The following is a 20,959-nucleotide window of genomic DNA, read 5'->3' on the forward strand; positions in this document are numbered from 1 at the left end:
AAATAGCACTGGCAACACCGAAAACATTATTAATTTTCCAGAAACGATAACAAATGCAGCATTGACTTTCCAGATACCAGCAGCTTCAATATCCTTCAGTCTTACTTTTCCACCACTCCAGAAACTTAGCCTCAGAAGCCAATGTGTCCACCCTGTAAAGTTGAAGTGAATGATTTGCGATTTCATGCCCAAATGTCCATCCAAATACACCTCCAGCTAATAAGGACAGACCAGTACCTGTTCAATAGTAAAACATGACATTTGGTAAGAAAAATAGTAAAACATTGACAAGAGCATATGAAATGTTTTCCTAAAGAAAAAATTACTCACTATGAAGAGGAACTAACATTAAACCTCCGAGTAGAAAATATTATTAAATATGAAGAGTCAAAAACATTTATGCATAGTAAAAGGTTTCGATGGTATAAAGAATAACAGATTACCATGTAAACTCCTTGAATATTTCCAGGCAAAACCGGCAGTGAATAACGCTCCCAAAGCACTTCCTGTGAGGCCATATTGCACTGCTTCTCTAGCAGTTCTCAGCTGAAATGAGAAAAGGATGTTACCCAAGCAGCACTTTAGATAACTGTTAATTTTAAATTTGAAGTAAAGACACACAAGATCAACAATGGTCAAGCTATCTATATTTTTCAAAAAGGCAACACAAAAGGATTAAGAAAATCATATCTTCAAATTTTGTAGCCACAAACAGCCGCTGAGAAAGAAATGGAGTAGCAATTTAGTTATGACATCATTTGCAATTAAGGGACCAAGCTACAATATAAATCATCATCACATATGAAACAGAAAAATATGGTTGCTCATTTGGATAGTCTCTGGATGTTTCATTACCAATCACCATTGGTAATGAAAACATGTTTAGTTCATGACTGCTCTCAGAAGTGAGAACACAAAGTAAAATAGATATGATTTCCCTGCAAATATATATGTGCACTAGACTTCCTTACTCAACATATCAAAGAGACCACCAAAATGCATAATTGCGTGTGACAATTATAATCGGCGAAGGTTTTAGAGAAAATAAATAAATGGAAAGATAGAAATATGGAGATAAACATTAGACACATATGGCTTCCACCTAAGTATGAGTAAAACAAAGTATATGAAATACAAATTTATCTAAAAAAACCAAAATCATATATTAGAGATGAAAATTGAAGAGCGTATAAAATTATAATACAAGAAGTCATGGGTTCTAAGTAAATTAAGTTCATCATCCAAAATGATGTAGAGTGGAAGGAAATGTTAATCATTATATTTAAGCAAAGAAGATGAAAGGAAGGATCGTTTCAAGCAGGATGCATTGGAATACAGTTGCTATAGAAAATACTGGGACAACTACCACGGTAGAAAAATCACTAAATAGTAAATTATTGTCTTAGATTGTTCAAACATGTAAAAGAAGATTCATACATGCACCAATGAAGAGGGGTTGACCAAATAAAAATAGTCCAATAGTTAGAAATAGATGGAGATCAATAAAAACTATACATCAAATCAGTAAGAGAAATTTGGCAGTAAACAGCCTATCTTTAAACTTAATTCATGATGACGGATTACAGTGTTATCTGATTCATATATATATGATAAAGAATTCGTGATTGTGGTTGTTTGACATTACCGCCATCTTGTAATTATGAGATTCAAACCGATGTATGTCAGTGAAATCTAGGAATGACGGAAAGAGATGACATCCATGATGTCTAAAGGATGTTCTGATGATGGAAGGAACTCTTTATGGTAAAAGAAGAAAAAAAATTGAAAATCAAAGTTAATGCCCAACCCCAACTAATTACAACTGGAGCATCCAAATATCTCTAAGGAAGTCCGAATTCACAGACCCTGCTTTATACAGTGGTCCATTTATTTGAGCTTAGAAAAAGTAGTTATATGATACAGCTCGTTATAGAGATTTTTTCAAGAACTCTTCGTTCTAACTTTCACTTTTTGTGGTTTTTAACTTTTTTCCCACAAACTTACATAATCAGCGTAAATCTTTTAAACATACATTTTAATTATGCAGAAAACACTGAAAAATAACGAATGGTACAAAACTAACTTAGTCATGATTTTTAACAAGTCATGATAGACTGTCTGGTAAATCTCTATCGAATGGTTTTTAACAAGTCATGATAGACTGTCTAAGTTAGTGACTTAAATTTTAATCATGCAGAAAACACTGAAAAATAACGAATGGTACAAAACTAACTGAAGAGACATGTCATCATGGCTTCCCTGACAAATATAATGATAAAAAAAACACAAAATAGCATGTCCTTTTACATGAGTATGATGTCTGTGTCATCAGACGAGGGTATCAGAAGAGCTTCCAAGAGGAATTTGATCCATATATATAGATTTACCAGACATTTTAGACACCACATCTACCATAAGCAAAAAGAAATAGTGGTTTTCATCTCTTGATGTTGTGCTGCTTGTGCAGTCTAGAGTCACCAAACTAATCAAAAAGCAGCAACATCAAATGAATGAACCAGGACAGAAGAATTTAAATTAAATGCCAAAGCTTCCAACTAAAAGTGCAGAGTGTAAACATGTATCTTAAACTACTTAATGCTTTTGTGCTTTCATTGGTATCACTAACTATTTGGCAAATTTCAAGGTTGTTTTTATAATCACAGTTTACATTATATATTCTATTAAAAAAACATTATGTTTGAGCCCACCATCAGCAATTTTATTGCTTGATATTTTTCATTTGTTACATCAAGGAATTTTTATGATCTATTTTTGGTTTTCATCATAGATCACATATCTATATCGTCAAACTAGATCCTCTCGTTCAATTTTTTCTCATTCTTTCCCCTAACTCTATTTTTTACTTAATCTCATTCTTTCTCCCAACTTTCTATTTCTTTCTTAATCTCGTTCTAACACATTATTAAAAAAAATTAATCAAGGGAGAAAATGAGATTATGGGAGAGATAAAGAGTCAGGAGAGGAAATAAGAGAAAAATGAAAGAGATTATACTAAGTGGATGACATCACATATGTTGAATAATCAAATCATTCAATTCAATCGTGCACTTCAATAACAAGTCAATTTTAAAAAAACTTCTTGAGTTAATGTTTGCTACTACTTTTGATGAAACAAACTTGCAAAGTACAGTACTAAAAATTATTTAAAGTAACATTTTTGGTTTGAAAAAATGACAATTTTTTTCCATAAAAAAATGATTATCTATGACTAATGATGTAACCCCAATAAAACAAACAAGTCACAACCAAAAACTCAGGTCAAAGAAAGCACAACATCCATAAGTTGACAGGAGGAGGTATAGCAAAACTGCCCTTAACATTGTTCATCGATAACATCCAACAAAGTTTCTTTAATAGACTGAAGGACCGTCTTCCAGAAAATAGGGAGGGTACAAGATTCAATTTGAAGTTTAACGATAAAAATCTATCCTGTAATGTAGTCTTCCCAAAAACACATATTTTATTTAACCAAGATGGCTAATACCAGATGTTTGTTATGCTTTCCTAGCTTCTTTTTTCATTGAACCAATGTCCTTCAATTCAAATCAACATATAAGTGGATGACAACACATATATGTTGAATAATCAAATCATTCAATTCAATCATGCACAACCAAGTCACAACCAAAAACTCAGGTAAAGAAAGCACAACACCCATAAGTTGACAGGAGTAAGTATAGCAACCAGCCCATAACTTGGTTCTTCAATAACATTCAACAAAGTTTTTTTAGTAAACTGAAGGACTGATTTTCAGAAAATAGATAGTAGAAGATTAACATTGAAATTTGTATTGATTCTAACACAATACTAAAAATTTAGCCAGTAATGGTAGACTAAACAAAAACACATATTTCAACTTAACCCAAGTGGCTCCATATCGGATGTTTGATCTGCTTTCCTTGCTTCTTTTTTCATTGAACCAAGGTCCTTCCTCCACTTCTTGGCCCACCATTCAGTAATTACTCGATTATCCCTGCTCACAGTCTTCAGACTCATAGCGATAGCTGTACCTTTATCACCATGTCCTGATTTGGCATAACCACATACTGCTGGCATCAGTGTATCTGCCGCTTCAGTTATTTCACTTTTTAGAACACTTTTAATATCCAAACCATAGAGCTTATAAAACTCAGAATAAGCAGGTGGACAATCTCTTACTAATCCAACACCCTGCATAACCAACTCAATCTGCTTTTTATATATACTATTAACTTCCTGACCCGCCGGAAACTTCCCCCAATCCCTCTGACTAGAATAAACGATCATAATCCTCTGAACTGGCGGAGGCAAAACATCAAGCCTCAGAGCCAGATTCGATGCCGGCATATCAGTCCTCTTCCCAAGCACCTGAGCAAGCCAGTATGTCTGTGCCAGTCCAAATGGAAGAGGAGCAATCCTACAAAGCTCCTCTTTCTGCTTAAGAATCTCATTCTGCATTGCCTCTGTGGTAATAGTATGAAGGGTATTAAGCCATGAAGTACAAATACGGTTCATATTATTGTCATTAGTACAAAACGTCCGATCCTTATTGAGGTGAAACAGCCCAAACAACGCAAGAACATTCAAGCAAATCACATTAATCGGCTTTCCAGAATGCTTCTCCCAAGTTATACAAGCCTCCACGTCTTCTTCCTTTGCAGAAGAAATAGTCCAGCAATACTATATAGCCATTTTCGAGGTTGGATGGGACATAATACCGCAACCTACCCCATAAGATCTAGTCCAGGCTGCCAAAGATGAGCCAGAGCAAGGAACGAGATTCAGTCCAGCGAGTTGTTGCATAGTGTATTCATTTATCTTCAAACCCAAACGATCCCTAGTGACATCATTAAGATTCTTCCAAGCAACATCAGTGACAGACATATTATCTAGTACATTAAAAATTCCCATATCACGTACATCAAAGTTCATCTGAGCTTTCTCACTAACAAACATGTAAACGTTAACAACAGTCTTTGGATCAGCCACCCCACCTGCAGGACCTACACCCCAGTCAGCAAAGAGAGATGTCCCAGGTGTAGAGTCCAGTGTTGCAATCTCAGCAGCAGGAGTGTTTTGCTGCATGAGCTCCTTCATACGATCATATGACATTCGTGTCATTTGCCAATAGTTGGTAATCAGGTCAGACTGGGGATTGGAACGACCCGTGAGAGGTGTGACAGGATTAATGCCTAACCCAGAAGGAATGATTAGCCACTGGTGAGACTTGAGGTACTCAACTCTTCCACATTTTGATCCTTCAGTTCCCCTCGAGCATTAATACTAGTTAGATGTAAGGCTGCCTCCATAATTTCCCAGTCATATTCCCTATCGCACAATTCATTAGAAATATCAACTCCGACTTGAGAAGCCATGTGGGTAGAGCTAGTATTTGGTCCATTGGATTTATAGACTCATTCCTAACGTCAGACATTGTATCTAACAAGGAGTAGGGTAGACGAGATGGAATGTAAAAATATAGAGGAAGACGGTTTGAATGAGTTCACCCAATGAAATGGCGAGATTTTTTAAAGACACGAAGAGCAATACATACGGTCAGTGGAATATTGTGCAAACCCCGAAACAAGAGAAAGAAATTAAATGAAAAATAATGATTACGGAAAGAGTTCCAAGAACAAAAACAGCGCTACAGAGCTAACCAAGCATAACCAATTTCAGACGCCGACAGTGACACAGACACTTTTTTCAGAGGTGTCGGTGCTACAGAGCTAACCAAGCATGCATGAGAGAGAGTCATTCTCCAATCAAACCATATAAAACATATGCCAGCTAGCAAAAATAAGTAACTCTATACCCTAGAACATCCAAATAACCATACAACTTGACAACACCAACATAAAAGATATACAAATCATAAACTATGTAGAAGTTCCGGCAACAACTAGTGAGAATCAAATGCATCAAAGGAAATCAATCAAACCGCACAAAATGACAGGAAAAGACAGAAATGGAGATAAAAAAGTTGAAGAACCATTACCACAGGTCCATGAACAGGATCCGAAGCTATGAATTCCTCAACATCAGAGTCAGACCAGGAGGTGAGAGGTTTATCACGCTTGATGAATTTGGAATAATTGCTCATAAACGAAAACCTCTCGCCCCAAAACTCTTTGTAGCCTTCCCAGAAAGACTGAGATGATGAATCCTGAGTGTTACCTGCCATCACCAAAACCCTTTTTCCCCTTCAATTGTTTCACTCTGCATGGAACAATCAAATTCAATTCCTTAGAAAACATTGATGACTGAATCTAATGAAAAATGGATCGATTAAACAAATTGAAAGGAATAAATCCATTTTCATGTATCGAGTATAAACGTTTGGAAATTAAATCCATAAATAAATGGTAGAAATTGAAATTAAATGGATGAGATTGATGGATCATAGCTTTGATTAATAAAATTAGGGATAGAAATTGGAGTTTGAAAACAAACCAGTGAGAGGGGTAAGCTGACGAAGAAGACGAAAAATGACGAGCAGAGTAGTTTTCTGAAATTAGTGTTTTGCTGTTTAGGTTTACCAAATGAAAATAATATATGATTTTTTGTTTCAGATCCATTTATTGTCATATTTCCTTCACTCTAGAATACAATTAAAATTTGATTAAAAAAATTGATGTATTTTGTAGGAGTTTTAGGATTGATCCATCACACGCGGTAAATAAATATGTAATAATTTAAAATTTGCAAGTGAGTAGTTAAAAACATGTGTATTTGAATTAGAAATATTATTTATAATAGAGAAAATTTTATTGGAATAAAATCCATTTAGACTATATTTGGATGGATGAATTACAAAAGAGTAAACTGAAATATGGAGTGGAGTGTAGCAAAATGAAAGATAAATTTTATTTTATTAGATGTGTATGAAACAAAATTAAAAAAAGTAGCACCAGTAGTTCATTTCACTACATACACTCCTAAATTTATGAATAAAAATTGAAGAACATAAATCAAATAAAATAGAATAAAATGGATTTCATTATATTTATTTTCTTCATCCATTATTTATAAATTCAAATAATAAAATGTGAATATATATCATTTAATTTCTTAGTTCCAAACATATTTTGAATTATGACATTTTCGATTTGAGTTCTTTTTTCTTTCCATTATAGAAATACACACGTTTGTAGGATGCTGCGACATGTGATCCAACATCTGGTGTTCAGTTTTATTTTAAGGGGAAACAAACTTCTTATGATGATTTGTGTCTTTCTTAGGATGATTTGGGGTCAAACCCTATTCCCTTCTAGTTTTTGGATATTTCCCCAACTTCTAATATTTCATCCAACATATCAGATTCATTGTTCAACATATGTATAGATTTTGTCATGTTCTCCACAACTTGAGTTTAACATAACAATTTTTTCTTTTAGATCAATGATGCTAGTAATTTGGTTCACCTTCTCTTGGATGAGACCATTGATAGTTTTCTTCTGTTTTTCAACTTCCATGCAAACTTCCTCCCAGTTGGTGAGTAAAAGTCTATAAGTAGCATATAACTCCTTATTTGTTGTGCCTTCATCACTTGACTCACTTTATGCCTCATATTTTCCAGAGTAAGTCATTACATTGTTTACATTTTCTCCCTTACTTTCATTATCATAATCAGGCCAGGTGATAGATAGTCCCTTTTTTCTATTTCTTTAGAAAGGAATGGAATTCAACTTTGATGTGTCCAAAGCATTCACACTCGAGGCATTGAGTATCCTTGTCACTATTGAGTTTGTCTACATTCTTGCCTTTGTCTTAGGGATTGATGTCAGACCTATTGCTCTAGATATTTGACCTCCACTTTTTGTCCAAGTTGTTCAAGCATTGGTTGAAATTTCTTCCAAGAAGAGCTACAACATCTGACATGTTTTCCTCTTCATCACCTTGACTTCCATTTCCCTCAGTGTTAGAGAGAAATGATGCATCTTTGTTCTTCTTTTCAGTGCCTGTCATTGATGGAGATCTCAAAGGTTTATAAGGAATCAATGAGTTTATCAACCTTAATGTTGATCAGGTCTTGAGCTTCTTCAATAACAGTTACTTCATATCAAACCTCTCAGACAATACTCTGAGAATTTTTCTTCAAACATTTTTCACCTAAGGCAAAAGAAATATTGGAAATATCACACAACCTGATGTAGAATTCACATATAAACGCATCTTCATTCATTCTCATATTCTCAAACTTTGTGGTAAGGAGCTGCAACCTTGACATACAAATTCTAGATGTGCCTTCATGTATTGTCAATTATGCGTTCTTGTTCAATTCTTATTTCTATAGCTCCATGTCTACCGAAAAGCATGAAGTTCTGTTGGTTCGCCTTAATGGCAAAAACTACTCAACTTGGGCATTCCATTTCGAGATTTTCGTCACAGGAAAAGATTTGTGGGATCATGTCGATGGCAAAATTCACCTAACACTGTTTGCAAACTAAAACGCTCTTTATATGGATTGAAACAGGCACCAAGAGTTTGGTTTGAAAAGTTTCGATCGACACTAGTTGGTTTTAAATTCAATTAAAGTCAGTATGATCCATCTCTTTTCCTACAAAGGACTCCTAGATGCATGGTGGTGCTTCTTATTTATGTGGATGACATTGTCGTGACAGGTTCTGATCAAGATGTTATTTCTAGAATCGAACACTTACTGCATTCAACTTCTCAAATGAAAGAGTTAGGCTATCTCACTTATTTCTTGGGTTTAGATGTGCATTATCATCATGAGGGTGTTTTTATAAATCAACAAAAGTATATTCAAGACTTGGTCCAGCTAGCTGGATTCACAAATCCAACCCATGTAGACACTCCCATGGAAGTTAATATTAAATATAGAAGAGATAAAGGTGACATTCTTGATGATCCCCTCAACATCGCAAACTGGTAGGAAATCTTATCTATGTAACTATCACTCGCTCATATATTTCCTTCGATGTACACACAGTTAATAAGTTCATGCAAGCTCCACGACATTTCCATCTTTCAGTTGTACAATGAATCATTAGATACCTCATTGGCACCCCAAATTGTGGTTTATTTTTTCTTGTTGATTCATCAATTAAACTCCAAGCATATAATGATGTTGATTGGGCTGGATGTCCAGACACAAGAAAATCTATTACTGGCTGGTGTATCTTCCTATGGAATCCTCGCTTTTCATGGAAATGTAAGAAACAAGATTCAGTCTCAAAGTCGTCCACTGCAGCAGAATATCACACAATGACTGTCGCTTATTCTGAAATAATATGGTTGTGTGGTCTTCTTACTGAGCTTAGATTCTCTCAATAACAACCAACTTTGCTGCATGCTGACAATACCAGTGTCATTCAGATTGCAGCAAATCCAGTTTACCATGAACGGACGAGACACATTAAAGTTGATTGTCACTCTATTTGGGAAGCCTATGATAGAAGATTCTTCAATCTACCACATGTCTCAACATCTGTTCAAATAGCTAACATTTTCACTAAAACCTTGACACGTCAGCGGCACAATTTTCTACTTGGCAAATTGATGCTGGTAGATTTACCAACATCAATTTGAGGGGGATGTCAACAAAATTATTGGCAATAATTAGCTAATTATTAGAAATAATTATGTTGAGATTGTACATTTATTTGTAATAGTTATTCTCTTAATTAACATAATTAGTTGTAAATGTATATATGACACTTTAGCTAATTTAGTGGGTTTAAATTCAACCTAACAAGTTGTAACTACCCCCATTTATATCAGAGATCAGAATGGAAAAATTTATGTTCCATGGAGCTCACCCAAACAGGCTAGGGTGTCTGCTCTGATGCTAATTGAAATTATATTCCTTATACAACAATAACAAGGATTCAAAAACAAACCCTAACACTCTCACATCTTTAATGTATTGCTTGCTTTCAAATGTAGGTTTTGAGCTCCTTATATAGCAAAAGTATTATGGGTTTTTCTCCTTAGATCTTTGATTTAATTTCGTCCATAATCTTTTCACAAATTTTGGATAAGATTGGTTCCATAAATATATCCAACGAAAATATATGATTTAGTTCAATTCAAATTCAAATTTAAATCACACTTAAATCTGATTTGATCTTCACAGTTGTCCAACAAATTATATAATCATATTGTTAAATAAAAGCAATAAAATCTAACTGAATATTCAACAGAAAATTCATTCAAAAACACAATAATTTGACATGTTGAGCAAGGCCCAGATGTCGTACCCACATGTTGTGACATCGCGTCTAACATGTGTCCCTTCTGCATCAGAAAAACATCTTTAAGCAGTTTGGCAAAGTTGAACACTTTTACATATTGTTGTTTTGCAAAATGCAACTAATCCAAAGGGAACAACACTTCATATTGTTGAACACTTTTACATATTGTTGTTTCTGCATTTTATGCTTTGGTTGTCTATTTTTTATTTTCTTCAGGTCTGAGTAGAAGACCCAAAAGACTCAGTTTGAGAAAGTGGAGAAATCTGGTGTTTCAGAAAGGAAATGGCCAAGCTACAAGGGGTCTGCCACGGCCACCCGTGTCAACTGACACGGGCCGTGGCAGGATGATAGACTTACAAGAATTCAAGAAAATGGAAGGATCAGTGGTGCAACACAGGCCATGTCAATTTGCCTGAGCTAAAAAAAAGGGAATTGGAAAATCAGTGGTGCAACACGGCCACCCATGTCAGCTGACACGGACCGTGTTGGCTCAGGCGCTGATTCATTTTGCTTTTTTGTTTTTTACTAAGTATTTAGTTAAAAGGGTGTTTTAAGGATATCCAATCAGGGCTAGTGGATTTTTACTATATAGGAAAATTTTTACGAGGAGTGGACGACTTTTGGAGAGCACGAAGAATTATTACACGATTGAAAATCGGAGAGATTAGGGAATTCGGAGAGTGAAAGATTTTCATGAGCAAACATAATTGAAGATCCAAGTTATCCAATCACTTGTAATGTCTAATTTTTATCTTGAAATTATTTTGAACAATATGAGTAGCTAAACCCCTCAATGCTAGGGGGGGGGGGTCCTTGATTTGAATTTGTAATGACTTTGAGTTTACATTTGCAATGATAATATTTTTTTCAGAACTACCGTAATCTTTTGATGTGTTTAATGCTTTCTCTTTCGGAACAATTAAGTTTGTTGTATGATTATCAATTAGGCTGGACCACCATTGATAATGTTTTCATAAGATTATTCTACAGTAGATATCACTTAGGACTAGGGATACCATGTATGAACCAGATTATTCTCGATATATTAAGGCTTAATTTCAACGGTAATTTTCTATGGACATAGATATTAGGGTTGAACGATTAAAGTTTTTCTCACCAAGGCCTTGGGAGAAAATATCATTGAAAACTAGTAGTAATTAATTGATTTGTATTGATGCAATAGTGACATAGAGTTGTTACAGGGATAAATTACACATCTTCCCTGGCATGTTCATTTACCTTGAAAACCCCTTTTACAATATTATTTATTTTAGTTGCAATTACTTTTAGAAATTTTAATCATAAACTCCAACACAAGTTTTTGTTTAATTGAACAACAATTCTAACTCGATATTTGCGAGCAATTCTTGAGATCAACATTCGGGGAACTTTCCTCATTATTACTATACAGGCAAAATAGTACACTTGCTATTTTTCTAATTAAGTTTTTGGCGTCGTTGTCGGGGAATGCCAAAATATAGAGTTTAAATTTAGCTCAATTGAAATTTTGTTGCTCTGCAACTAAAATTTTATTTTTGTCATTTAATTTATTTTGACTTTTATCAACTAATTTGCCTCTGATATTTTATGCGAGGTAGGACCTCAGCTGAATTTCCTTTTAACGCAAAAATCGAAAGAACTTTGCATGCAAGACTCAGACAAGCTATATTAGCAAAGCTAGAATTGGACAAAGAACAACCACTTATTCATTCAGAGCCGGAAAAAGAGCCAAATTCAGAGCCGGAAAAAGAGCCAGAAAGAGAGGCCGAAACGATGGGTGAAAATCCACCACCACCAGAAAGGCTCCTTGGTGACTATGGGGGTGCAAATGCACCGGGTGATAGATTAACAATTGTCAACCAACTGGTGAATGTGCCTGATTTTTAATTGCATCCAAGCACAATCAATCAACTTGAAAGAAAACCTTTCACCGGAAAGTGAATGAATATGCAAACAAGCACTTGCAGAGATTTCTGACCATGAGTACTACTTTGAAAATTGATGGTCATATTGATGAAGCAAAGAAGTTAAGAATGTTCCCGTTCACTTTAGCTGAAGAGGCAAAAGAATGGTTCTATTCTCTCCCAGTTGGCAGTATTACATCATGGGAAGAGATTAAAAAGACTTAAAGACTTTCTTAAATGCGTATTTTCCAGCATCGATATTTTTGAGAAAAATGTATGAAATCTTAAATTTCAAACAGAAGGAGGGTGAGTCTTTGGGAGATGCCTACAAAAGATTCAAAAGGGTCATGTGGCTTGCCCAACTCATAATATGGATCTGACGAACAGATGCAAATGTTTGTTAATGGTCTCAAAATAAAGACAAAATAGTTTATTGATACAGCAGACGGTGGCTCAACCAATTTCTCAATAGCTACCAGTATTAAAAAGATCATTAAAACGATAGCTGAAAATGAGCATGTGGAGTTGTATGATAGGTGTACATGCAAACCTGAGGGATTTATTGATCTGAAGCTGGAAACTAATAAAATCCGTTTGGAAGATACAATAGCTGCTGAAGTGTAAAAGAAGTTGAAGGCTATGAATATAGGTACTCAACAAGTAGCTCAAGTTCAACCTGCTCAGACCGTCAGTTGTGAGATTTGTGATGGACCTTACCACACGTGTATTTCTTTGTAACCCCTCAACAAATTGAAGAGATAAAATTTTGTAAGTAGAATAATCCTTACTCCAACACTTACAATCCAGGTTAGAAGAATAATCCAAACTTCTCCTGGAAAGATCAAAAAGGGAATGTTCCACAATAGGGTCAAGGTCAATATCAGACTCAATATCAACAACAACAACAACAACAACAACAAGCTCCAAAGAAAGCAGACTGGGAGATTGCCATTGAGAAAATGGTCGCTCACAATATTCAGTTCCAAGAAGAGAGTAGAAACAATCAGGAAAGCACCACCGCATCAATAAAAAATCTTGAAGTTCAGATGGGTCAGATAACACAACAATTGGCATCAAGTTCTCAAGCTCCAGGTACCTTGCCTATGACACAGTGACAAATCCTCGTGAGCATAATAATGTTAATGTTGTGGTGACCATAAGTGGTAAGTCTACTAAGAAACCGGAAAAAAAAAATTGCATAAGAAGATGGGTTGTTGGAATTCGAGTTAGAAATCAAAGAACCAAAGAAAACGAAGGAGGATATTGTATAATGCTTATAGTGGAGAATGAGAAAGAAAAAACTGCCAAGTAAATTATTAAACGTCCTTATCCTCTGAGATAAAAGAAGAAAGACCAACATGAGAAGAATTTTGAGAAGTTTTTGGACATGTTTAAGAAACTTGAGATAAACATTCCATTTTCTGAAGCTCTGGAGCAGATGCTAATATATGTCAAATTCATGAAAGACATCATCTCTAAGAAGCGCTCCACAAATGTAGACCCAATCATCCTCACTGAAACTTGCAGTGCTAATCTCCAAGGTATGAAAGTTCATGTGAAAAAGAAAGATAGGGGTTCTATTACTATTCCTTGCACTATTGGTGATAGAAAATTAAAGAAGGCTTTATTTATTTGGGAGCTAGTGTGAGTTTAACGCTGCTGTCCATTTACAAAAAAATGGGCCTTGACACCGTTCAAGAGACTATGATGACTCTTCCGTTTGTTGATCGCTCAGGTAGGCGATCTTTTGGAATCGTGGAAGATGTTCTGTTAAAGATAGATAAATTTGTGTTTTCGGTTGACTTTGTGATTCTTGAGATGCCTGAAGATGAGGAGATCCCTCTCATATTGGGCAGACCATTTTTAGAAACAAGAAGGTGTATGATAGACATAGAGGAAGAAATAATGACTCTCAAAGTTTATGATGAAGAATTGAAAATTGATGTTCGAAACACTATGCAATACAAAGATGGTGTGGGCACGATTCACACTATAGAGGTAATAGATCAAGTGATTGCTCAAGGAATTGAAATGAAAACACCACAATTACCTTTAGAACGTGTTTTGAGCTTGTCAATTTTTGAAAGTGATGCAGATGAGAGAGAGTCAGAAGTGATAACCATGATGGAAGCACAACCTCAGTGGACTAGATCTAAACCACACCGGTGGAAAGATTTAATACCACTCCAATCATCAGAAAATAACCAAGAGCCTAAAAAGGGGACAGAGTTAAAACAACTACCTAAGAATCTGAAGTATGTGTTTCTTGATGCTGAAAAGAAATGCCCTGCCATTATTAATTCCGGTTTGAAAAGTTTTCAACAAGAAGAACTCATCCAAGTACTTAATAAATACAAGAGTGTTATTGGATGGACGATTGAGGTTTTGAAAGGTATTAACCCGACAATTTGCATGCACAAGATTTTGATGGAAGATGATCATAAGCCGGTGGTTCGACCATAACAAAGACTTAATCCAGCTATGAAAGAAGTGGTTCGCAAAGAGGTTGTAAAGTTGTTGGATGCGGGGCTGATTTACCCCATATTCGATAGCTTGTGGGTTAGTCCAATGCATGTGGTACCAAAGAAGGAAGGAACTACTGTGATAAAAAATGATAAAAATGAGTTGATTCCAACAAGAACTGTTACAGGTTGGAGAGTGTGCATTGATTACAGAAGGTTGAATATTGCAACAAGAAAGAACCACTTTCCTTTGCCATTCATTGATCAAATGTTAGAAAGGTTGGTCGGTCATAATTACTATTATTTCCTTGACGGATACTCGGGGTACAATCAGATTGCAGTGGCCCCTAGAGATCAAGAGAAGACCGCTTTCACATGTTCTTATGGTATTTTCGCGTACAAGAGAATTCCATTTGGGTTGTGCAACGCACCTGCCACATTTCAAAGGTGTATGACATCCATATTAGCTAACATGCTTGAAAAGCATATGGAAGTGTTTATGAATAACTTTTCTATTTTCGATTCTTCTTTTGATAATTGTTTAACTAACTTGTCTCTTGTGCTAGAAAGATGCTAGCAAACAAATTTGATCCTAAATTGGGAGAAATGCCATTTTATGGTACATGAAGGCATAATGTTGGGACACAAAATTTCCAACAAAGGCATAGAAGTAGACAAAGCAAAAGTGGAGGTAATAACTAATTTACCACCACCGGTGAATGAAAAAGGTATAATAAGTTTCTTGGGACGTGCAGGTTTTTACTGCAGGTTCATCAGAGACTTTTCAAAGATCGTCAAACTGTTGACTAGCTTGCTTGTGAAAGACGCACCTTTTCTTTTTGACAAAAAATGCAGTGAAGCTTTTGAAATCTTTAAGAGTAAGTTGGTATCTGCTCCTATAGTGATTTCTCCTGATTGATCTCTCCCTTTTGAGATCATGTGTGATGCAAGTGATATTGCAACAGGGGTAGTGCTAGGACAAGAAAGGAAAAGCTCTTGCATGTGATTTATTATCCAAGTAACATGTTGAACCCTGCCCAAATGAATTATGCAACCACTGAAAAAGAGTTGCTAGCGGTTGTGTATGCTTTTGACAAATTCAGGTCTTACCTGTTAGGATCGAAGGTAATTGTTTATACTGACCATGCTGCTTTGAGATATCTTTTTGCTAAACAGGAATCTAAACCAAGGTTGCTGAGATGGATTCTACTTCTGCAAGAGTTTGATCTGGAAATTAGGGACAAAAAGGGATGTGAAAATACTGTTGTTGATCACTTATCTCGGATGTCCCTGATAGAAGAAACAGAGGAGAAACACCCAATCAAGGATGAGTTCGTTGACGAACGAATCCTAGTTGTTACTGGTGTTCCATGGTTCGTAGACTATGCGAATTATTTGGTAGGTGGAATAATACATGACGATTTTGATTCTAACAAAAAGATTTTTTTTTGCATGATTGCAGGTTTTATTTGTGTGATGACCCGTTCTTGTACAAAAAGGGACTAGACGAGTTGGTTTGAAGGTGTGTTCTGAAGGAAGAACAAATGGACATCCTCAAAGCATGTCATGACTCAGAATATGGAAGACATTTTAGTGGCGATAGAACAACAATAAAAGTCCTCCAATCTGGGTTGTACTGGCCTACACTGTTCAAGGATGCTCAAAGCATAGTGAAGGAATGTGATAGATATTAGAGGACGGGTAATATCTCGAAGAGAAATCAGATGCCTCAAAATGATATGTTGGAGGCAGAGTTGTTTGATGTGTGGCGAATAGACTTTATTAGACCATTTCCACCTTCATTTGGAAATCATTACATTTTGGTCGCTGTTGACTATGTGTCAAATTGGGTAGAAGTTGTAGCATTGCCCACAAATGATGCTAAGGTGGTTGTCAATTTCCTCAAAAACTACATTTTCTCTAGGTTTGGGGTACCAAGAGCATTAATTAGTGACGAAGGTACTCATTTTCTAAACAAGTTGATGGAGAATCTGTTGAGGAAATACAACGTGCACTATGCCAAACAAGGGATTAGACAGCGCTTTTTTTGACATTAGACAGCGCTTAAAAGCGCTGGCTATACTGGCGCTGGTATAGGTCTTAGACAGCGCTTAATTTACTAAAAAAGCGCTGGCATAGGGGGGGTTTAGACAGCGCTTTTTCAGTAAAAGCGCTGTCTAAAACCCCCCTATGCCAGCGCTTTTTTAGTTAATTTCATGTTGAAATTAACTAAAAAAGCGCTGGCATAGGGGGGGTTTAGACAGCGCTTTTACTGAAAAAGCGCTGTCTAAACCCCCCCTATGCCAGCGCTTTTATTAAAAAAGCGCTGGCTTAGGTGGTTAATTCAACAAAATATAGTGTAAAAAAGCGCTGGCATAGGGTGGGCTATACCAGCGCTTTTACAGACTTGAAGCGGCAAGTCCCAAAATTAAACCGATATTTTGACAACTGCTATCAGCATTTCTGATATAATAAAAGCTAACATAGGCATGCTTCCATGAACTCCTAAGTCTTCAGAAACATATTAATTTACAACACAAGAAGCAGACTTTTATATACATACAAGACTCTTATTTCTTATTGTCTGCTATCAAACTTTGATAAAAACATAAAGCAGCCATGCCCCAGCAGGACAGGTTAATTTGCATCATCCTTTGCTATTGGAACAGAATTTGCCTGGAAAAAAAAGTTGAAAACCACAAATTTGAGATCAATGCTAGTACAACTATCATTTGTTTCTACTACACTTGATAATCTGAAATATCGGTACTGCATATAGAGATGATAAAATTTAGCATCCCAACAGGGGAGTAGATGTAAATTGTAATATCACTTACCAAATCACGGAACTTAAGAATGTAGAACATCTCAAGATATCGCCGAGTTTCGCGTCTCTCTAGTTTGGAAACATATTTCCAGAAACTATAAACTCCAGCCAAGGTCATAAGCCTTTCAGAATAAATCTTCCATGTGTACCTAATTATTATTTTCTTAGCATTTTAGTATCAATATCAAAAGCAATCAACTTTTATAAAAAAGTAACTGACCTTTCGTATATTTTTGAAGGCCACCATCGGATACTTTATTCCAGTGATTTGGGTCCTCCTTACATCGTTGGAAAAAATCAACCAATAGCTCTGATGCTTGGTCGGGATGATAAGGATCAATATGGAATCCCGATACACCATGCTCGATGATCTCAGCAGGACCACCATGGTTAGTAGCAAACGTAGGGAGTCCACAAGTCATGGCCTCCACAACTGTAAGTCCAAAAGCTTCATAGAAAGCAGGCTGCAGCAAGAGATGAGAGTTACAAATGATGCTTGAATGATGGATCAAACAGTAATCATTCGCATAATACCTGAACGAAAGCGCCTTTTGTATCTGCTATGTAGCGATACAGCTCCCCGTTACGTGCTCTATTTGTTTGGGCAGTAATCCATCGAAACTCGCCATTCAAATTGTATTGCTTCATGAGATCATGCATCTTCTCAATCTCTTCAATTTCTTCTCTGTCACTGGACTTTTTCCCTCAATTTGCTGTTCTTAGCATAGCTTTCTACCAAACCAGTTATGTTTTTAACTCTGTCTAGCCTTGCCATGGAGAAAATTATAGGCTTTGACCGGTCTGTCAGTGAACCGCTGCCACATAGAGACAAAGATAAACTCATTAACTGTTATAATCACATTTTGCGTAGTTAGCCATTTTAGTCCTTAATGTGTCAGACATTGTCACTATAGTCTCTTAATGTATCAAAATTACAAAACATTTCCAAGTGTCTTTTGTTAGTAATATTATGGATCAAATTGACTATCACAAGATGCATTGGATGACCAAACTATCAAACAAAAGACACATAGGAGGACCATATTGACTAACGAAAGATGCATTTGGGTATGTTTTTGCAATTTTGATACATTACAGGACTACAGTGACAACGCCGCACATATTTAAGAACCAAAATGATTGCTTACTGTCACAATGATATCTGAAAAATGTGGCATGCTTCTCAACAGTTCTTACCAACAACTTTAGATATTATATCCCTTGTGATAAATAAACACGTGAAGATCATGGTGTGATTTTAAACATGGCATTGGTACTGAATAATGAGCAAGGACTGTAAAGTGGAAGCTAATAGACCATACATTTTTAGCATGATGCATAACAGATAACATAATGGATTGTTATAGGCATAAATAACCTAAATTAAATATTTCTGCAACTGCAATTGACTCACATGTACTCATCGGTCTGCTCGGTACCGTATAATAGCTTTTCAATTGAACTGTGTAGGGCCGTGAGTCTTTTCTCCTTATCAGAGTATGGAAAATATATTGTCATATCTGCTCCAGGAGAGACAATGTTGAACTTGGGATCAAAAACATCAATGCCATGGACAACTCTATACAGTCCCGGAAGAGTAAAAGCAGTGTGACTCTCATACTGGCCAATAGTATTCTTCCTGGAACACAACATACGTTAAGAAAATGAAATGAGAAACATTATTCTAATAGAAAGCGAAAAAACATATATGAAGACTTGTAGAACTAGAAAAAAAAACTTAAATGTTAATTAGCATAAGGGATAAGAAATCTATAGACAGATTAGAAGCAAAATGGATAGGCGTCTTTAGTGTCATAACTTGGTGGACTTTAATTATGTCATTACTACCCAACAAATTGTGCTACCCCAACAAAGAAGGCCAAGTTTCTCAGCAGAATCACCAGATGTCTACACACACAATGCCAAATGGGATGCAAGGTTCCATAAAAACAAGCAAATCATATTTGAAATACAACATGGAATCTTCTATTTAGGAGCATATAGTTGCAAAACAACATGCAATCATTTGTATTGCAGCTTTATCTCCAAAGTATAAATAGCTCACGAGCTTATAAAAGAGATGGAAAAAATGTTGCATAATAGATTATATTAACAAGCCGAACAATTTATAAAAGGGAGAGCAGTATAAAACAGACTAACAAGAAGTGATTTATCAAATGCAATGGCCGGAAGGAGTAGGGTTTTTGGAAGGCATACCTTGGTGTAATATCTGCAGCCTTCTGAACCTTCAGTAACAAGCAGTAGCTTGAGGTTTGGATGGAAAAGTTTTCGTACAACGGCGTCATCGTATGGATTTTCACCATTTGTAAGAAATGAAATCTCTTCTTCACTTATCTGAAAATACAATTATCAGATTGGTTTTGTTAGAGAAGGTATTGACATAACCCTGTAATTCGTATTCTAAACAATGGAACGGAACAAGAAAATGGAAACTAAAGAATAAAAGAACCTTGATGATATCTGCAGTCTCCCATATACTCAGAATCCCTTCTCTAGCACTATCTGCAGAAGGCCATAAAGGAAGCCGCAGGTTAGGGTCATAAGACAGAAATACGCCGGCATCTTTTGCTGCCTTTGCAGCAGCTATATGTGCCGATTTGCATGGTTCTGTTATAAGACTGATCGACCCGTAATGAAAGATCTTGGCCTGCCAGAAATAAATAACAGAAGAATTTTACAACAATAATATATGAATTAGGTAGAGTTAAAGTGGAAAACGTTGGAAGAACATAGACTCGACCAATGTTTTGAAGTTTTAATTTTCACCTTTCTGATTAAGTCCAAGTCTAGTTCATCTTCTTGGAGCAGCATATCAGCACTGGGATTACGATAAAACATGAACTCTCGCTCTCCGTCACTCCTCAGTGTAACAAATGCTAAGGCAGTACGTGCACCAGGGTCAAAACGCATCCCTTGGTTGTTTACATTATTTTCCTTGAGTATATCAGCAAGCATATATCCAAATTCATCCTCACCAACCTATTTATGTTGAAAATGAGTTTGGAAGAGAACTTTAAGATTTCTGATTCATGAAACTAAAATACAGTAATGCCAAACAACAAAAATTACTTACTTAGGGGCACCGTCGAAGATTGGTTGTAACCAAAACCAAATATTTACTTACGATTAAATAACACAAAATATCATTGGTGCCAATTTAATTGATTATAAAATAATCAGAAAAAAAAGAGAATGAAGTTGATTGAGAAAGTACCGGCGAAACTCAAAGTAGCTAGGGTTTTCTTGTAGGAGAGAGGACAGTATAAACAGCCATAGACCATAGGACCAAGAACGGGACCTCTTCCGGCTTCGTCGATTCCCATTATGCAAGGCTCCGATGCCCATTCTGGAACCATAGCTTCGGATCCCATTTTCGCACATATAATGGGGTTTAGGGGAAGAATCTTTCACACAGGATAAACAAGCTCTGATTGAGGGTTGGAAGAAGGGGGAGTGGATTTGGGAGAAAGAGAAGCAAGCTCTGATTGAGGGTTTGGGAGAAGAATGTAGGATTTTTAGGATTTG

General features: G+C 35.9%; 2 protein-coding genes and 1 pseudogene across 2 annotated transcripts; all 3 read right to left on the reverse strand.

The window, feature by feature from the left end:
• Nucleotides 1-6,612, reverse strand: LOC127100348 (succinate dehydrogenase subunit 6, mitochondrial; the record flags this gene model as incomplete). The annotated part of the gene is given in 4 exon segments (XM_051037484.1): nucleotides 1-237; nucleotides 444-546; nucleotides 5,999-6,219; nucleotides 6,454-6,612. Coding segments are annotated over 3 exon segments (441 nt in total). The 5' UTR covers nucleotides 6,185-6,219; nucleotides 6,454-6,612.
• Nucleotides 6,613-17,184: 10,572 nt separating this feature from the next.
• Nucleotides 17,185-19,081, reverse strand: LOC127100349 (sucrose synthase 2-like; annotated as a pseudogene).
• Nucleotides 19,082-19,092: 11 nt separating this feature from the next.
• On the reverse strand, nucleotides 19,093-20,432 carry LOC127103064 (probable fructokinase-6, chloroplastic). The gene is made up of 4 exons (XM_051040358.1): nucleotides 20,201-20,432; nucleotides 19,884-20,081; nucleotides 19,631-19,768; nucleotides 19,093-19,137 (listed from the first exon to the last, which is right to left on the reverse strand). Exons 1-4 carry the CDS (start codon nucleotides 20,387-20,389, stop codon nucleotides 19,093-19,095), a joined length of 570 nt encoding a protein of 189 aa, XP_050896315.1. The 5' UTR covers nucleotides 20,390-20,432.
• Between the last annotated feature and the right edge of the window lie 527 nt (nucleotides 20,433-20,959).

This window comes from Lathyrus oleraceus, chromosome 7 (assembly GCF_024323335.1).
Source record: "Lathyrus oleraceus cultivar Zhongwan6 chromosome 7, CAAS_Psat_ZW6_1.0, whole genome shotgun sequence".
In the NCBI taxonomy this organism is placed as follows: domain Eukaryota; kingdom Viridiplantae; phylum Streptophyta; class Magnoliopsida; order Fabales; family Fabaceae; genus Lathyrus; species Lathyrus oleraceus.